The 21,145-nt window shown below is 35.2% G+C and overlaps 1 protein-coding gene across 1 annotated transcript in view; it reads right to left on the minus strand.

Moving 5' to 3' along the window:
- Positions 1–21,145, minus strand: part of ZGRF1 (zinc finger GRF-type containing 1) — an 88,401-nt gene that overhangs the window by 22,130 nt on the left and 45,126 nt on the right. Inside the window, exons 11-18 of the mRNA XM_077754995.1 lie at positions 18,380–18,530; positions 16,732–17,369; positions 15,472–15,610; positions 14,514–14,698; positions 13,165–13,361; positions 11,548–11,687; positions 3,016–3,159; positions 1,590–1,704 (exon numbers count right to left, since the gene is read on the minus strand). Coding sequence (XP_077611121.1) covers positions 1,590–1,704; positions 3,016–3,159; positions 11,548–11,687; positions 13,165–13,361; positions 14,514–14,698; positions 15,472–15,610; positions 16,732–17,369; positions 18,380–18,530 — 1,709 coding nt within the window. The remainder of the gene's footprint in view (positions 1–1,589; positions 1,705–3,015; positions 3,160–11,547; positions 11,688–13,164; positions 13,362–14,513; positions 14,699–15,471; positions 15,611–16,731; positions 17,370–18,379; positions 18,531–21,145) is intronic.

Here is a 21,145-nt window from a genome sequence, read left to right on the forward strand (position 1 = left end):
TTTTTTAATCTAGAACTTCATTATAGTGAGAGAAAGAAAGCACCCATAACATTCCAAATTGGAAAATAGACTTTATCTACCATATTAGGGAATTTAAGAGAACATCACTTCCAATATTTTAAAAAGGGGTATTTTAAAACTCAAGAAATTAAGGTTATGTTAAGAATAAAGTTAGTACATGGGGAGCCTGGGTGGCTCAGTTGGTTAAGCATCCGACTTCGGCTCAGGAAGCTGAAGACTGGGTGGCTGAGTGCCTGGAGCCTGTTTCAGATTCTGTATCTCCCTCTCTCTCTGACCCTCCCCTGCTCACTCTGTCTCTCTCTCTCAGAAATAAATAAAACATAAAAAAGAAAAGAATAAAGTTAGTATAGAGCACTTGGGTGGCTCAGTCTGTTAACAGTCCAACCCTTGACTGGCTCAGGACATGATCTCACAGTTCATGAGATCAAGCCCCACACTGAGCTCTGTGCTGACAGCATGGAGCCTGCCTGCTTGGGATTCTCTCTCTCTCTCTTTCTTTCTGTCCCTTCTCTGCTTACATATGCACGCTCCCTCTCTCTCAAAATAAATTAGGTTTAAAAAAATAGTATTACTATACATACTGAATTCAACCTGTTAAAAGGATTCTTTTTTCATTTTATTTTATTATTTTTTAAATTTACATCCAAGTTAGCTAGCATATAGTGCAACAATGATTTCAGGAGTGGAATCCAGTGATTTATCACCTACATATGACACCCAGTGTTCATCCCAACAAGTGCCCTCTTCAATGCCTCTTGCCCATTTAGTCCATCCCCCCATCCAACACCCCACGAGCAACCCTCAGTTTGTTCTCTGCATTGAAAAGTCTCTTATGTTTTGTTTCCTTCCTTGTTTTTATATTATTTTTGCTTCCCTTCCCTTTTGTTCACCTTTGCATCTTATATACCACTTATAAGTGAAGTCACACGATATTTGTCTTTCTCTGACTAATTTCACTTAGCATAATATGCTCTAGTGCTACCCACGTTGTTGCAAATGGCAAGATTTCATGCTTTTTGATTGTCGAGTTATATTCCATTGTATCTACATACCACATCTTCTTTATCCATTCATCAGTTGATGGACATTTGGGCTCTTTCCATTTTTTGGCTATTGTCAATAGCATTGCTATAAACACTGGGATGCATGTGCCCTTTGAAACAGCACTCCTATATCCTTTGGATACACACCTAGTAGTGCAACTGCTGGGTCATAGGTAGTTCTATTTTTAATTTTTTGTGGAACCTCCATACTGTTTTCTAGAGTGGCTGCATCAGTTTGCATTCCCACTAAAAGGATTCTTTTTGATGTTAAATAATTTGTGGCATAAAAACAGAAATGAATAAAAAGAATCAACACTCAAAAGATCCTTAAAATATTATTCCTTGAGGAAGGCAAAATTTATAGGAACATCCTTTTAACTACTGACAGTAACTTCCGTCTGAATTATCTCTGAAAGATAATTAAAATATTTTTGGCAAAAATTTATGTAATGTACTTTGCATTTTCATATTCACAGTTAGTCACCATTTTTGAATATCAATGACCATTGGTAAATAATAACTTACATTGTTAACAGGTACGGTGTTAGAGGTAGAGTAGCTGGATTAAAGTAGTCCTGAATGTTTTTCAAAGTGGTCAGCTCTGTGCTAGCATTACAAACCAACAATGCATGGACCACTACTGTAGAGGGAATGCAGAAACTGATCATTTAATGAAAATAAAATGGATCATAGAAGAACTATTAAAAATGTTTACACAACTCAGAGCTCTGCTGCTGCATTAGTCACATGACATAAAATAAACCCTTAAGTACATGGGGAGGTACTTCTACACATTAAATTACTATATGATCTGCTTATTTATACTTTTTATATAGGTATCTATAAATTGCATAACTTAAATCAAACTTGGACTTCTATATATCAACTAATGAGCAAGAACAACTGTTTTGAGTTAGCAGGTGGTGACCCTGCTTGACAGCTCCACCTAATCGGCATACCACCTTGTGCTGTATAGTATTTGTATAACTTCTGAACATCTTCTTTCATTTCTTCAACTATTTTATAGAAATATATGGAAAGCAGAAAGTTAGAATGCTGATTTTGCTGAGGAAACAACTGTAACAAATATTAAAATACATATATGAAAGTGACAAATTAAGTAGCAAATGTTTAGTTAATTAGGCAGGCTCTTACTGGACTCAAGCTAGTTGACTAGCTTTATTCAGTTTTTAAAGAAAAAAATCAAAAGTTAAAAATGTATATGAAGTTCTTAATGAATCATTAAATGCTGTCTTTAGTTATAGACGAAATTCAACCATCAGGAATTATTTCAGAGATCAAGATGTATAAAGAAATCTACAGATTCTTAGAACTGAATAGGGATTCAGCCTAAAATTTTCTTTATTAAAATAATAAGGCTGGTAGCCTAGTAACTTATTAAAAATTTCCCAAGACAGATGATAAAATACCCTCAAAATAAAAATCATACTCTCCTATTCAGCTGGTTGCAAAATCTCTTGCAAAATCTAGAAGACCTTCTCAATGTAAAAAAAACGATTTATTTACGAAATGTACCCTATTAGTATAACCGAAAGAATTAAAAAGACAAGAGAATCAAAAACTTGATGTAAGAAACTATTTGAGAAAATAACTATTTATATGTTTAATGCTTATATTTTTAAAAATCAGGTATAGCCTGTGTAAAAATCAACTTTACCAATTACTTAAGTGAGGGTTCAAAATTTTATTATATTGTTAGCCCTCTGAGACTTGAACTGCAGAAATATTTATATATTTGACTTTTATACCCATTTTTCAGGAACACAAAAACTAAGCAATACATTTTTACAATAATAGGATATAGAGGTAGATGCTTTTTGTTGGCTTTAATTAAATAATCCCAAACAAAGTTAGCATCCTTACTCACAATGCATCTTATGTTTATCATTCTTCTTTTAATATAAATTAATATAAGCATGGCAATACTTACTGTTAGTGGGCCAGTTAGAGGGGAAATAACCTTTCAAAGGTAGTAGCTCCACCTCATTGGTAGATGATGGTCCAAAGAAAGCACTACGTGCAATAAAAGTATCCAATTCAAAGTCTAGGGTTTTTGAAACCACCCAAAGATCATCTGAAAAGACAATTATTTTTTCAGGAACTTAGAACTATGCTCAATTTAAAGTACTTTGGATTTCTTACATGTTTAGTCCTATGTTATTTCTTTAAAAAATAAAAATAAAAAACACAAGATTGAGGGGCACCTGGGTGGTTCGGTCAGTTAAGCATCTCACTCTTGATCTTGGCGCAGGTCATGATCTCAGTTCATGAGATCGAGCCCTAGGTTCACGAGAATGTGCCCCATGACAGACTCTGTGAAGATAGCTCAAGTCTCCTTGGGATTCTCTTCCTCCCTCTCTCTCTCTGCCCCTCCCTTGCTCATGTTCTCACTTTCTCTCTTTCAAAATAAACAAACATTTTTAAAAAGAAAACTTTATAACTGTATCAGACTTTCCCAAGGTAGAGCATTAGTCTAAAAGATGCTCTGCCATATAATGGTTTTCATGCTCAAATAAAGTGGGCAACCTGTGGATATAGAATACAAGTTCTCTGAATGGACCTATCCTTAACTGACACTCTAGAGGAATTAACATTCTTCCTTTTCTATAACACACCATCTCCACTGCCTATTGAGCACGCATAGCTAGTAGGCTACTTTCCACAAAACCTGTACACCATTTCTACCACCAGTTGAGCTTACTATTACAAAGAGTCAATGATATTTGTTCTAAAACTTATTTATACCAGTTTGATTAGTTATAATTATATATAATATAATTATTTGAACTATTATGAGTATGAAAAAATAATTGTTTTAAGGAAATTAAAGTAAGATTTAGAAAGAATTAATTAAGATTTGGTTTTAAAAAAGCCAGTTGCGGGGTGCCTGGGTGGCTCAGTCAGTTAAGTGTCCAACTTTGGCTCAGGTCATGATCTCACTGTTGGTGGGTTCAAGCCCCACACTGGAATCTGTGCTGACATCTCAGCCAGGAGCCTGCTTTGGATTCTGTGTCTCTCTCTCTGTCTGGCCCTCCCCTGCTCACACTCCCCCCCNTGAACTATATGAATAAGAAGGAAAATTGTTTTAAGAAAATTAAAGTAATAATTTAGAAAGAATTAAGATTTGCTTTAAGAAAACCACAAAACACAAAAAACTGCTTTTGACTCAGGCATAGGTGAGGTATATGTAAAAGATTAGAAAAGAAATTAAAAACATTTAAATCATTCTCCACTTAGATTGCTTCAAAAGTTCTTTTTCCATGTTTAAGAATTCAGAATGATTAATCTTTATGAGTGGTATATTCGTGGGTATAGTTTATACAAGATAAAAAAGATCTCCAACGAAAAAACCCATCTTCTAAGCAAAAGCCTTGATTCTTCATCAGGAAATCATTAAATTATTTCATATATTTTAAGTTAAAATATTTAATGTTCATATGCATTATTTATTATAATCCCTGACTTTAACCAACTTTGAAAATTAACTGACACACCACAAATCTCAACTGCACCAGAAAAGATAGTGTACTGGGCTACATTCCCATCTTGAAAAGCCCAATTTATGTCAGCATATTTAAGGTTCTGAAAAAATCTTAGATTAAGGTTATTTGTTTAACACAGTACTTTCCAAATTTATTTAGCCACTGAACCTATTTTTTTTACAATGACTTTTATCATACCCTCAAAGAACTACTGTCTTAGAAAATGTTTAGGAAACTACTTTTTAAAAAGTTCATTTATATTTTATATAGAATTTTTTAAAAATACTTGTCAACTTAGGTAATGTATATTTAAACAATTTATTCCTTATTTGCCAGTATTTATTTAACCCAATCATCAAAATTTTTTAAAATATCTCCAATTCAAGACAGAAATTGTTCACTTTTTCTTTCTCTATCCCAATGAAATGATGGGAGACATTTAAAACACAAACCCAACACAATGTTAGAAAATAGCCAGTGGGACAGGGAAAGGCATGCTTACTTCAGAGCAGTGAGAGTCCTACAGAAGCCACAAAGAGAATATGAAAAGGATGATGATAAAATCTTACTAAGCTAGGAAACTCCAAATCCTATGCAGAGGATGGAAAGGAATTCTGGGAGCTGGGGGGAGAGGAAGAATCTTCCCAGCAGATTCCCACAGTGCACTCAGGCTCACTCACCAAGCAAGGAGACACAGAGGAATTGTGAGCGTAGAAGCTCAGCTGAACATTAATGAATGATGGAATAATTCTATCACTCTTGGAGCAGTGGACACCAGGATCTGTCTTAAGGCTAATTTGAGAATGTAACCCTCTAAAACAAAGACTATCAGGGGAAGCCTTCAAGCTAAAGAATAGAGAACTGGGACAGCTACCCACGTAACCATTGGGCCCCAGGGAAGGGTAAATAGATCAGAATCTATTGGCAGGTCATGTATCTATGGGAATTTTCTTTATAGTAAAACACAATAGCTTAGGGCAGGCTAGGTGGCTCAGTTAGTGGAGCATGTGACTCTTGATCTCAGGGTTGTAAATCTGAGCCTATGTTGGGTGCTGAAATTACCTTAAAAAAATAAAATCTTTAAACCCCCCTCCTGCACAATAACCTATATTATATTCTGGGTCAATAGACATTTTAAATGTCAAATAGCTGCTATTATTATCATCATCATTTTATTGTGGAAGGAAGACTGGCCCCAAGAAGTTAAATTACCCATAGATACAAGGCCAGTCAATTGCAGATCTGGAACTGAACCCAACTCCCTGACCTTACTAGAGCTGACCAGACTGTGGTCAGCCTTCACCTATATGCACTGTCCAGAAGGAACAGCTGATACCACCAGAGGAAAATTAGTTCATGGGCCAAAATAATGAGACACTTAAGGAGAACAAAGACTTCAAAAGAAAAACATACTGGGTTATAGAGTCCTATAGAAAAAGCAATACCAGAACAGATGGATTAATCACTTAAATTTAGGCTGGCAAAGAGATTTTTTACAAGAAGTAAGAGAAGATAGTTGCAATGCAAAATAAAAACCAAAAGTAATGAAAAAGAAATGTTGAACAAAAACATCAGGGTGAAAAAATATGGCAGCTGAAATAAAGCTATAATTGATGGGATAAATCACAGAATGGATACATTTGAGGAATAACTAAGCAATTTAGAAGACCATACTGAGGATATTTCCTAGAAGGAAGAAAGGACAAAAGCCAGACAATATAAAAGAAATGTTGAGTCAGAGGTGCTAACATTGGAATAATAAAAGTCTTGAGAAATAAAAATAAACTGAAGATTACTTGAAGAAATGAAGTAAATCAATTTCCCAGAAAAAAAAAAAAGATAAAGGACTTTAGTGTTTTTTTTTTTTTAACACCTTATGGAGGTATGACTGACATACAAAAAGCTGTACATATGTAATGCATATACTGGATGAGTTTGGAGATAGAGGACTTAATAGATTTAAAAGGCCCACGGTATGCCCAAGAGGAGAAAAAGGAAAAATCCACATTTAGATACATTATAGGGAAATATAAAACTATAATAGAGAGAAAATTCTAAAGCTTCCAGTCAGAAAGAGCAAACAACATACAAAGGAATAACAAATGCCAACAGTTTTTCAACAGTAAGAAGGTAACTGAGCATATTAATATTTGGTTAAAACATATAAAATTGCTGCTTCTGGGGGTCAAAACTATTAAATAAAAAGAATTTAGAACCTAGAATTGTATATGCAGCCAAACTATCATTCAATTATGAATGCATAATAAAAATATTCTCAAGTATTCAAGGCTTAGAAGGTTTACCGTACAACAACATATATTCAAAACAGTTTTTGATGAAATACATTGAGACAAAAATTTAGGAAATGCTAAAAGAGATACATGAAACAAATGTAATTAAATTACCCTGGACAAGTCTGAGTCATCTTTTAAAAAGTAGTTACAGAAGCGCCTGGGTGGCTAAGTCGGTTGGGTGTCCGACTTCAGCTCAGGTCATGATCTCACGGTTCATGAGTTCAAGCCCTGCATTGGTCTCTGTGCTGACAGCTCAGAGCCTGGAGCCTGCTTTGGATTCTGTATCTCCTCTCTCTGCCCTTCCACCCCCAAAAAAATAAATATGAAAAATATTTAAAAAATTAAAAAATTAAAAAAGTAGTTACATTCAAAGAAGATAGAAAATAATTCCATACTAACCTCAAATTTATAGGTTTAGATTAGTTCTATTCAAAAGTCTGTGCTAGAATGCAATTTAACAAATCAATACAATGCTTCCTTCATTCAGAAAGTCTTGCTACAAACAAAACAAAACACAACTAAACTTGTCTCCTTATTGATATGGGTGATTCATAACACCCTGGTGCAGCTCCACACCTCTCTTTGGAAACCAGTAATGGTTTTTGTACTAGAACCAGTCTGCAGATCATACTTTGAGTAGCACCATTCTAGAAAATACCAACATGATGTAAGGGTAAAGTGAAAGAAAAAGTCAAGAGGAAGAAACAATCGCTTTAAAAAAAAAAAAGGAGAAAGAAACAAGAAGTGTGAGTGCTTTGCAAGTTCTTGTCTTATTGGAGGGTAAGATTTTAAGTATCAATTCAAAAAAAAAGCAAGAAAGGATTTAAAAGAGCATAGATAAAATGGGATAAAGAGAAATCATTTAAAATTGTAGAAACATACCCAAGCATATTATTATTATTACTATTACAAATTTAAATATAGGACATATTCCATACACAAGTCAAAATTTTAAAAATTCAGACATGCTATTTATGAGGGACACTCTTGTAATGTAGGAACACACAAAGGTGGAACAAGAGTATTAGAAGACTTATCAAATACTAATCAAAATAAATCTCAGTTATATTAATAATTAGATTATAAGAAAAAAGTTTTATCAGAGATGAAGAGTCTCCTATAAGAAAAAAGTTTTATCAGAGATGAAGAGTCTCCAAATAATAAATGTTTCAATCTACTAAGATAATAACAATTTAAAATATAAACCTCAATATATTAAAATGTTAAAACAATCTCAGTGTATGAGCTCCAAAACGTAATAAAATAGCAGGGAGGAAGTATACCATAGATGAAGCCACAATAATTTACACAGTATGGAATTGACACAATGATATACAAATTGAACACTAGTATAAAATAGGGAGTCCAGAAACAGATCAGCATTATTTTGAACTTGGCTATAAGAAAGATAGCATTTCAATTTAGAGAGGAAAAGCAGGACTAATCAATAAAAAATGATCACTATTCTAGTAAAACTGTTAATTAAAGAGAAAAAAATGAAATTGGATCCCTATCTCATACCATTTACAAAAAAAATAAAAACTCCAAATGGACTGAAGATTTTCTCATGTAGTATGTCAGTAAGAAAACCTTAATAAACTTTAAAGAAGTAAAAAAAAAAAGTCAAAAACAAAACTTTAAAAAAATTAGTAGAGTGGGGCGCCTGGGTGGCTTAGTCGGTTAAGCGTCCGACTTTCGCTTAGGTCATGATCTCTCAGTTGGTGGGTTCAAGCCCCGCGTCGGGCTCTGTGCTGGCTCCCGGCTCAGAGCCTGGAGCCTGTTTCAGTCTGTGACTCCCTCTCTCTCTGACCCTCCCTTGCTCACGCTGTCTCTCTCTCTCCTAGAAATAAATAAAAATCTTAAAAAAAAAAAAATTAGTAGAGAATATAGGTGAATAATTTTAGACCTCAGTGTAGGGAAAGATTTTAAAAATAAGACACAGCAGGGTGTCTGGATGATCAGTCGGTTAAGTGTCCAACTTGGGCACATGTTGTGATCTCTTAGTTCGTGAGTTCGAGGCCCACATCGGGCTCTGTCCTGACAGCTCAGAGCCCAAAGCCTGCTTTGGATTCTGTGTCTCCCTCTCTCTGTCGCTCCCCCACTCACACTTTGTCTCTTTCTCTCAAAAATAAACAAACATTAAAAAAGAAAAAAAAATTTTTTTTAAAGATACAGAAAGCATTATCCAAAAAAAAAAAAAACCCTAACAGACCAGAGTGTATTAAAAGAAAAGTGAAGGGGAGCCTGGCTGGCTGGCTCAGTCAGAAGAGCGTGTGACTCATGATATCAGGGCCATAAGTTCAAGCTCCACGTTGGGTGTAGAGATTACTTGAATAAATGAAACTTAAAAAATAAATAAAAGTAAAGTGAAAAGACAGGATACAAACTTTGAGCAGATAGTCACAATATACATGATCAACAAAAGATTAGCATTAAAAATATATAAGAAAGATAAATAAGATTACAAACAATAGTAAAATGGGCAAGAAACAACATACATAACCAAAAACACATGAAGAGCTGTTCAACATCATTGGTGACCAGAGAAATGCAAACTAAAACCACAGTGAGATCCTTTTACATCCATCTGAGCAGGCTGATGCAAGATAGTAGGAATATCAGTTGACGTAACAACTTTAGAAAAGAGTTTGGCACTACAACCTGAAGGTGTGGGCATTTTCATTCTTAGAATTATATCCAAAAGAAGCTCTTGCGTATCTATAAGACAGTACAAGAACATTTGTAGCATACTGTTCACAGTGGCAAAACTTAGAAACCAAAATCACCATCTGTGGAAGAGTAAATGAATAAACTGTGGCACATTCACAAAATAAATTGATATAGCAAAGCAAGTAATCTAGACTCTAGATTTCAGATCAACATCAATAAAATATCTATATTGCAACAATATGTCAGTAAGTGAAAAAGGTAAACTCCAAAAGATTACAGATTTATATCACTTTAATGTTTTAAAAAAACTAAAAATTTAAACTACAATTGACTCCTGAACAATATGGAGGGTAGGGGTGCTAACCTCCCACAGTCAAAAATCTGCATATAACTTGACTCCCTAAAGACTTACCTAATAATAGCCTATTGACCAGAACCTTACAGATGGCATAAACAGTCAATTAACACATATTTTGTATGTTATATGAATTTTCTGTTTATTCTTAAAATAAAGATACAAAAAAGAAAATTTTATTAAGAAAGTCGTAAGATAAATTACATTTACAATACTGTACTGTATTTATTTTAAAGATCCATGTATAAGTGATTCTACACAGCTCAAACCTATGTTTTCAACGGTTAACTGTACGCTCTTCAGGAATTCATTTATGTAAACTTCTAAACAAAGAGGAGCAAGGTGCTGATGAACACAGGGAGGAAATGATAATTACCTTAGGTCAGGAGACAGCCAGATGAGTCAGTGGGGTTACTTTATATTAAATGTACGTAGCTACAAAGGTACTTGCTTTTGTTTCAGTTTATAGATTCACAGATAATTACATTATTTAAAATAATTAAATAATTAAAGCACTCTAGGTGAGGACCAATGATACGAGTAGGTCATGAAGCCAAAGATGATAATTAACCCAATGTAGTGCATCTAAGCTCCTTAGAAAAAAAATTCTTTTAAGGATTTTACTTCCAGTTATCTAAAACTTGTGGTCTAGTGTTGTCAAATTGTGCAGACAATGACAGAAGTATCAATAAAGTTATTAAATTTTCAGTTCATTTTTTTAAAGTTGATTTCTTGGGGTGCCTGGGTGGTTCAGTCGGTTAAGCGTCCAACTTCGGCTCAAGTCATGATCTCACGGTTCATGGGTTTGAGCCCGGATCGGGTCTGTGTTGATGACACCTAGCTCAGAGCCTGGAGCCTGCTTCGGATTCTGTGTCTCCCTCTCTCTCTGACCCTCCCTTGCTCACGCTGTCTCTCTCAGAAATAAATAAAACATTAAAAAATTTTTTTTAAAAAAAGTTGATTTCTTTATTTTGAGAGAGACAGAGTAAAGAGTGAAAGAAAAAGAGAGAGACTTGTGAGTGGGGGAGTGGCAATAAAGAGAGGGAGAGAAAGAATCCCAAGCAGGATGCCAACATAGGGCTTGAACCTACAAACTGAGATCATGACCTGAGCCTAAACCATGGGTCGGATGCTTAACTGACTGAGCCACCCAGGTGCCCACATTTTCAGTCTATTTTTGACATTAGGTCAGAGTACAGCTGAATCAATATACTTATTTATATAATGCCAAGAAGCTGGTATAATCTTTCTAAATGAAAATAGATTTTGTTAGCCTTCAATAAAATTTTTTTTAAAAATTCAAATTTTAGGGGCACCTGGGTGGCTCAGTCGGTTAAGAGTCTGACTTCAGCTCTCGCGGTCTGTGAGTTTGAGCCCTGTGTCAGGCTCTGTGCTCTGTGTGTCTCCCTCTCTCTATGCCTCTCCCCTGCTCATACTCTGTCTCTCTCACTTTCAAAAATGAATAATTTATTTTATTTTTTTAAATTTTTTAATTTATTTTTGAGAGAGAGAGAGACAGCATGAGCAGGGGAGGGTCAGAGAGAGAGGGAGNTGCTACCATTAAGCAGTACTTTGTAAAACCTCTTTCATGTAAAGAATGAGCTGTATGTAACTGAAATACAAGAGTAGAGTCTGTCACCAACATGATCAGGTCAACTTACTTTTACTATATGTTGAAGAACTTTCCTTCCGACTCAGCTTAAGATAAAGTTTGCTTTTAGGTTCACTATAAAATTCAGGATTTACAGTAGTAAACTTCTTCAGCTTGCCATACTGTTTTCTTTGAAAGTCAAATCCTTTTCTGCAAAATGAGTAAAAACAAAAATGAATGTAAATATTAAGGTACAAATTTTTACTGAGATACAATTGTCAATAACATAGTTGTTGCCACAGGTGTAACAATATAATGGCTTGATATATATATTATTATATATATAGCTATTATATATGTGTATATATAACATATATAATGTTACCGTGCTATACATTATATCCCCAGGACTTACTTTATAAGTGGAAGTTTGAAAGTACAATATTTTTTTCATCTTTAAAATACAGTATTAAAAGGAGAGAACCAGGGTGAGTGTATGTTTATATACTTTCATCCATGTACACAAAATAAAAAAATAGGAAGACAGTACAACCCTCACAGAATTATCATTAGCTTTCTTTTTTTTTAATGTTTTATTTATTTTTTGAGAGAGAGGAGCACAAGCGAGGGAGGGGCAGAAAGAGAGGAGACAGATGATCTGAAGCTGGTTCCACACTGACAGGCTAACAGCAGCAAGCCTGACCCGGGGCTTGCACTCAGGAACCATGAGATCATGACCTGAGCCAAAGTCAGACACTCAACTGACTGAGTCACCCAGGTGCCCTGAATTATCATTAGTTTTAAAAGAAACTAAGCTTGGGGTGCCTGGGTGGCTCAGTCAGTTGAGTGTCCAGCTTCGGCTCGGGTCATGATCTCGCAGTTCGTGGGTTCGAGCCCCGCGTTGGACTCTGTGCTGACAGCTAGCTCAGAGCCTGGAGCCTGCTTCAGATTCTGTGTCTCCCTCTCTCTCTGACCCTCCCCTGCTCATGCTGCCTCTCTCTTTCACTCTCTCAGAAATAAATAAAACATTAAAAAAATATTAAAAATTAAAAAATAAAAGAGACTAAGCTAGGAAAAGTATCAAAAAAGTACATAAAAGAGTATCTCAGCTTCAATAACTATAATAAATTATCCTCATTATTTCTATATCTCTTAGGTTATTTTGATGATTAAATAAAATAATACATGCAAAGTGTTTAGAAGAATGCATGGCATGTATAAACTCCCCATAGATGTTATTAAATTACCATGCAAATATTCATTGGAGCTACTTTTTGGATAATTCCATTTTTAGAAGACATGTTTCCAAAATGTAGCATTGTATTATCCTATAAAACTAACTAGTTAAGGCTTGTGAATGACCACTACCTATTATCCTGCACTGATAAAAATTATTCTTGTGGTTTGTTCAACAGGGTTTCCCTAAGGATTATGACTACATATAAAAATGATTAGAAAAGTAGCATGCCTGTCAGTTCTCCTGATATTGCTGAAACTGCTTGATGTTTAGAGGGGGCAAAAATACCTTTAGAAAATTATTTCCATTTTACAGTTAGAAAAACTGAGGTATTCTATCTTTTAGACACTTTACCTAGCTCAATCTCTTTTAAAACTGGTAACAATCATATGAGGTTATTATTTTCTGATATAATTAATTACAGGCATTATTTGGTACCAAGACACATACCTCACCAAAAGCTGGCATTCCTCAAAGAGGGGTATCTTTTGACTTCTTAGATATAAGCCAATACTCTTTATATCATTTAAAACCATGCTAGGTAGAGAGGCTTCCTGTGTTAAATGTCCTGGGGTCACTTCTTCAAGCCACTTGAAAAATTTACATCGGTCAGCTTTGGGTCCATCACAGGTATAAAAGAGACGACCCTAAGAGAAAGAGAATATTATAATTTAGTAAGAAAAATTTTATATTTTACTGTTTTTGTACTATTCTTGTCAAGACTCCTATAAAAAGCTACATAGCACTAATGTACTCTAATAAATTATTCATTATACAAGTTAATCTTTTTATTAATATTAAATAAATAAAAATTTAAAATCACTTACTTTACATTTATTTTCTCTTTATCAAAAAACTAAATTATTCTGAGAATATAAGTTTATTTGAAAAATAAAATTTTTGGTTTTCCCAATTGAAAATGTTCACAGTAGACAACCTGAAAGCTACCTAGAAACAACTACAAGAAATATCTTGTGCATTTCTTTTTGGCCTTTTTTTTGTTGCTCATGTTACTGTGTGTGTGCACACAAGGACACACATATACATTGTTCTTTTAAAAAGAGTAAAACTCAGATAATGATGTGTTTTCTATTCCATAACCTAACCTAACACAATCACATACTGTATGCATGACAACCATGTCATCAAATTGTCTTAAAAAGAAAAAAAGACTTTGGATGGCTCTATTTTATTCTATGGTTGTATTATTTACAAATGCTTGCCTTTGACAACTAAATTTATATCTCAATTTATATACACAATACATAAACATTTTACTAACTTGACTTCTTTCCATAATAACATGCTATCAGCAATGCAAATTAAATCAGTATGCTTTTATATTCCCCAGGCCTTATCTGTTACTGTACTGGGGATCACACAGCAGACTACTTCAACTCTCAATTCTTTAGGCTCACCTCTGCATTCTCTAAGACTTCAGGTTGGACATAGTCTTTTCTCAGTGCTCTCACTGTAACCTGGGCATATCCTTTCTATTCTATCAATTACACTATTACATAAAATTTCCTTTTATGTTTGTCTCCATCTACCACTATGCAATAGGTTCCTAGGCAATTTGAAGGGTTATCTTAACTCATACTTTTATATCCTAGAATACAGATAATCTTTCAGTAAAAATTTACTGGGAGTTTACTGTATGTTGCTTACTAACACCTCAAGTAGAAGGCTCCTAATCAAGACTTGCTCCTTAACTATGCTGGTCATAAAGCAATAGGTGCTGAAACGTTTTACAGGACAAGTATTCACTGGGGCAACAGGTGAGTAACAGGGAACAATACCTTATTTGGACCTTCCTTTTTAACCGTGACAAGTTTTGCAGGTTGATGATGATGGCAGGATGGCACATTACTTTCTACATTTTTCAGTTTCTCTCCCTTTAATGATGTGTAAAATGATATGTCGACTTTTGAAAGAGCTTTGTGCAACCTCTGTGCCAACCCAAACAGCAATATATTTAGATGTTCTACAAAATAGAAAAATACAAATGAAAATTAAATACAAAATAATTCTGTGTTTGTATCATGCGTACTGTTGGCTAAGTTTGAAAATAGACTTTTAACAGAGTAATCTGTAACCTCACATTGATATTCATTTTTTTAAAGGCAAGTTTTGCCCTTGTACAGTAAAACAAATTCAAAACTAATCATGCATCATACTTAAAATTTCTAAACAAAACCATCTGTAACACTTCTAGTTCTTTAAAATTTTTTAAATTAAATTGAGCCACGCAGGTGCCCCAGTAACACTTCTAGTTTAATAAAAAAAAATGAAGGGCACCTGGGTGGCTCAATCAGTTGAGTGGCTGACTCTTGATTTCAGCTCAGGTCATGATTTCATGGTTTGCAAGTTTGGGTCCTGCATTGGGCTCTGTGCTGACAGCTCAGAGCCTGGAGCCTGCTTGGGATTCTTTGTCTCCCTCTTTCTCTGCCCCTCCCCCACTCACTCACACACACACTCTCTCTCTCTTTAAAAAATAAACAAACATTTTTTAAAAAATGAAAAATTCTAACTTGTAAAAGATAATACTGTCATTTCCTACTTTTGACACTCTATTTGACCTGAAATTAGAATATAAGTTACTGCTGAAAACTGGAATGAACATATGGAAAATAACAAATCTCAAGTAGAGAAATTAATGTGAAAATTCACAGTATAAAATACTATGTTTTCTCACAGCTATACTACTTACATTAAGCAGCAACCAATTATAATAAAATAGAAAGATAACAGTCATACCTATGAGACAAGATGTAAAAATCTGCTTGTAATGAGCAGGAGACTGAAAAACAGCTGGTATATGAATTTGCCTTTGAGGAAGATAAGCAGATTTTATTTTCTGCCCACTTGGGAAGCATAGCTCAGAGCCACTTATCTCCTGAAATGGAATAATTCAAGTTATTATAATAACTCCAGAAAAATACCGTTTACTAATGAGTAAATTATTTTCTGTATATATGTTTAACAAACACATTTTTCTTTTGATTTTCAGAATCCTTGAAAATCATCTTATAATTTTATTATTATTACTATTATTATTTTAGCGAGAGAGCACAAGCAGGGGAGAGAGCAAGAGGAAGAGAGAAAGAGAATCTTAAGTAAGCTCCACACTCAGCGCAGAGCCCAATGCAAGGCTCCATTCCATGACCCTGGGACAATGACCCAAATGAAATCAAGAGTCAGATGCTCAACTAATGGAGCCACCCAGGCGCTTTTCATTTTTTCATTTTAAATGATACACCAATATAGTAAAAATGGTTACACATAGCACTTTTAATCATATAAATAAGACTAAATGTGGGGCACCTGGGTGGCTTCGTCAGTTGAGCATCTGACTTCGGCTCAATCATGATCTCATGATTCATGAATTTGAGCTCCACATCAGGCTCCCTGCTGTCAATGCAGAGCCCGCTTTGGATCTCTCTGCCTCTCCTCCACTTATGCGCTCTCTCCGAAAAATAAACAAACATTAAAAAAAAAAAAAAAGACTAAACATTTCTTGTCTGCCCCTTAATAAGTGTGTAAAACCTTTTTGCTAGGAAAAACTTAGCTGATGTGAATGGATCATTATGTATTTCTATTTCCAGTTACAACAATAGAATTGTGCATAACTAATGCATAATAAGATCTAACTTTACCCTAATAATGATCTGATTGGCAAAACTGAGCTGATAGTGAAAAGTGAAAACAATCATAAAAACAGTAGTAGTGGAAGTGGAAACAGTTGGAGCTATAATTTATTAAGTACCTATTATGTGCCAGATACCACATCAGATACTTTCAAATATATAATTTCTTTCAGTGCTCATAACTACTAGGCAAGTTTTTAAGTCAAAGAAGATATGACTGTAGCTAGTGTTCTATAAAACTCAAAAAAGGAAGTCCTCAGCTCCAAGAGTAAAATCATTGCTCCTATATAATTTTGTCAATTACTTTGTTGAAATTCAAACAGTAAGTATTGGAAAAATTGCACCAAGATACATTGGTTCATTTCCTCACCTGTAAATCTCCTGTTACACTGTAGTTGTAGCAGGCTGACTCTCCTAACATATTGTGAGTTTTCTTAGCCTTAGAAGTCTGCTTTAAATTCAAAGACAGTGCTTTCTTTCTGGAAATCAAATCTTGGCTGCTAAAATCTTGTTGCTGTTGATGGAGCATATCTTTTATCATTTGCAAATGCATGGAGTCTAAAGAGCTTTCATTCACAGCATCACTCTGTCTTTCACCCATGTCACTAAAATGGGTCCCAGAAACAACCTCAGCAGAGAAGTCATCTGTTACTTTATCAACTACTTTTGGAGTAGTCAAGTTGCACTGGGGTATGTTTTGATATTTCAGCCACTTGCTTTGAATGGACATATTATTGAGAAGTAAAACGTCCCCTGGAGTCACTTCTCTAGATTCTTTAGAGAAGGAAGTTTCACCTTGGTCGTCAAGCCCAAGGCTAAAAGAAAGAACCGCTGACTCTTCACACAAGTTGAATATGGGAGAACCAGAAGATTCTTGCCTGTCAGAGTTGGCCTCACATGAACAAGAATATAAATCAGGTGGCAAAGTAATAAATGGATCTCGGGTTCTACTTACTAATGGAAGCCTCTGAAAGTTCTTATTCTCCAGAGAACTGGGTTTTTTGAGAACTGGGTGAAAAAAAAAAGAAAAAGAGCTGATTAAATAAAAATGTATTATGGCCATCACCTAGGCTCTAAAAACCAGTAACTATCTATCCAAAAAAGAAAAGTAACAACTTGCCTTGCTGAAAACAAACAAAAAAACCCAGGTAATTTTAGTTCCTTTTTTATAATAAAATATCTTTAATGATTTTAGTCTCAAAAAAATGAAGATTTCAAAGCTCAAGAGACTTAAACTTTTTTAAGGTTGATGAATTTAAAATCCTTCCCTTTTTCTTTTCCCCCTTAGCTAAAATTCCCCCCCAACCTACCACCACCAATCACTAGATTATATTTACATAGCATTTAAGTTTTCAAAGTACTTTATAGACAAGAAGGGATTTATTATTCTCATTTTACAGATGAGATTGCCAAGGCCTAGAGGTAACATGACTACTGATTGGCAGCATCAGGACATGAACTGAGACAGAATAGAGAGTCCAGAAATAAGCCCACACTTATATGGTCATACAACAAAGGAGGCAAGAATATACAAATGGGAAAAGACAATCTCTTCAACAAATGGTGCTGGGAGAACTGGAGAGCTACATGCAAAAGAATAAAACTGGACCACTTTTTTACACCAGACACAAAAATAAACTCAAAATGGATTAAAGGTTATACCAAAGTCAACCAATGGTGTAAATCAGACCTTCACAATGAATCATTCCCCTGGGAGGGGAGGGCACCATAGAAGAGCCCACCTCTGGAGTTAACAGCTGTGAGAAGTACTGCAATAATGGAAGCCATGTGCAGAAGTCTGTGATGAGAAGTTGAGAGAAGTCAGAAGGAAGCTGAGAGTTACAAGGGAGTGCTGTATTTGGAAGTAAGAGCCATCTCAAATAGAAAAGCAGTGTGGGAAGGCTTGAGGAAGATAGCACTGAATCTGGTTTCAAGATATTTTTAGTTTAGTGACAATTTCTCAAATAAAAAACTTCATTTTACGCAGCTAGATATTATGAAAGCAGCAGGGTAGCCACTGTCTAAGCCGAGTAAGTGAAAGTCACCAGGTAAAGTTCTTGCTTTCAGGGACTCCTTAGAGAATTCTAGCATAAAATCTTCATCTCTTGAGTTCAAAGAAAAAGTAGACACAGGGTTCAAGGTCGAGATCTTTTGTTCTGGTGATGTCACCTATTAAGAAAGAAAAAATAAAATGTACTAACCAAATGTTACTATATTTTTCCCCTATAGTTTGAATGAATTCTAGTAATCCATATTATACAAATAATGCTTTCAAGCACATTATATAGAGCTACAGTATGGTAAAAATTCTTCCCAAAGGGACAGGATAAACTCATTAAAATCAATAAGAATAAGAAAAATAAACACAGAACATAAAAATCACTGGATTTATTTAAAATGGGTCAGATTCTGATTTAGGCTGATCTGGGTTATGGGGATTTGGTTCTAAGGATGAATCTCTAGTCAATAGGGATTAAGACTAACTCAGACCTCATGTTTGGAGTTGTGAAGGTAAAACTTCCTGCAGACTCAAGGGACGAATAGCTTTCTCTTATGTCTTCAGGTCTAGGGTTTATCTACAGTTGACCTAAACTTCTAGATAATTGCTCCCAAATAGAGTGAACTTTTCTGATCTATTCCAGATCTGAATAGTCATATTACTCATTGTGTTCTTCTCTTTAGAATAGTATTTAACTTTCTTGCTACTTCCAGAATTTAATCACCTTAAAAATGTAATACGATGATCACATTTAATATATATATTTATATAAAAATAGAATAAAAGAATAAAAGTTTGGAAGAATACATACCAAACTTCTAATAGTTTGGTTCTAATTGGTTGGTTTCTAATAGAGGTGGAATTAAGGGGAAAAGTTTCTTGTAACTTTATGTCCTTCTGAATGGTTTCAATTTGTTAGAACGTGTATGTCTTTTTTTTTTTTGTAAATTACAATAAAGTTAAAAAATGTATATATAAATTTTAAAACACTCCCTTGATTAGTCACTTGGTTTTAGGTGCTAAGCTAGGAAATAAGGATGTGAAGATAATTATTAATGATCCCCCCACTCAGGGAGTTCAGTCTAGTAGAAGAAACAGACAGATTAATGGGAAATTACATTAACTCTTCACCATAGTAATAGTCTTATTAAATTAACAAATTCTTATTATGTGCCAGGAACTGTCCTAAGTACCTTTATTTTTAACTTATTTGACCCTTACCACAACCGTATGAGGTCAGTACCCTCATTTTCCTTATTTTACAACTGAAAGAATTGAGAGAAAGAGTAGTTAAGCAATTAAACTTGTTTAAATTCATCCAGCTTATTAGCAGCAGAGTTAGGATTCAAACCTGGCAGCCAAGATCGTATTGCACCTTCAACAAAAGTAACAATAGGCAATATTTACTGAGTATTAGACCTTGTTCCCACAGTACATTCTCTACCAACCAGGCACAGAGTTCTTTCTAAACATAAGCTCAATCATTTCACTCCTCTCATTAAAACTCTAAGGGTTCCCAAACTCTCCAAAGTACAAGGCTCTGAAAATGTCCTACACAGCTGCCCTGTAAGATTAGGTCTCTTCCTTTTTGATCTCTCTTCCTAACACTTTCCCTTTCATTCGTTCACTCATTCCATGGCTACCTCCTTGCTGTTCTACAAACTGGCCAACATTCCCCTGCCTCAAAACCTTTACATTTACTATTCCTTACGCCTGGAATGCTCTTCCTCCAGATACCTGCATGGCATGTGTGCTCTCCCTCCCTCTCTTCTTTCAGGTCTCTACTCCAGTGTCATTTATTAGAGAGGCCCTATTTATCTGTAAAATAGAACTCCATCCCCCTTACACAGCTTTATTGTCCCCCACGGCACTTACTCTCTAAGGTTCTATATACTTGCTTATCATCTGTCTCCTTCCATCAGAACGCAAGCTCCAGGAGAGCAGATCTTTGCCTGTTTTATTCACAGGCCTATCTCTAGCATGGAGAACAGTGCAACACACAGTAGATGCCCCCAAAATATTTGAGGAATGAGTGACTGACTGATCGATTAAATATGCTAGTCTTTTTAAGGCATTTTCCACATCCACAGTCGCTACTTTCTTACATCCCATTTACCACTTAGTCCATTCTAAACTGGTTTCAATCCTCACTATTTCAAACTGAAACTGAAACTTGAATCTGCACTTGCCAAAGTCACCAATGACCCCCAAGTTGCCAAACAGACATGTTTCTGTCATTTTACTGATGTCTCAACAATAACTGACATAGCTAATCCTTCCTACCTCCCAATTCTTAAGAATGGGATATAACAATTTTCCTTTCAGTACACTCTTGAAATGAACCTATCCGTTCTTGGTGCTTTAAACTTTGATATGTGCAAATGACCACACAAACTTCTCTGATCCAGACCCATGTAACCCAACTTCTAACTTTACATCTCTACTTTGACTTGACTGATTCACAGGCATTCCTTGCCTGTTCCTATATATTCATCAAACCTGCCCCTCCATGCTGTGGACTGAATTGCATCCCCCACAAATTCAAATGCTGAAGTCCTAACCCCAATGTAACTGTAATTGGAGACATGGCCTGTAAGAAGTAACAAAGTCTAGGGGTGCCTGAGTGGCTCAGTTGCTTATGTGTCCAACTTTGGCTCAGGTCACAATCTCACAGTTCGTGAGTTCGAGCCCCGCGCCAGGCTCTGTGCTGACAGCTCAGAACCTGGAGCCTGCTTCAGATTCTGTGTGTGTGTCTCTCTCTGCCCCTCCCCAGCTCATGCTCTGT

Source organism: Crocuta crocuta, unplaced genomic scaffold (assembly GCF_008692635.1).
Source record: "Crocuta crocuta isolate KB4526 unplaced genomic scaffold, BGI_CrCroc_1.0 scaffold52, whole genome shotgun sequence".
Classification (NCBI taxonomy): domain Eukaryota; kingdom Metazoa; phylum Chordata; class Mammalia; order Carnivora; family Hyaenidae; genus Crocuta; species Crocuta crocuta.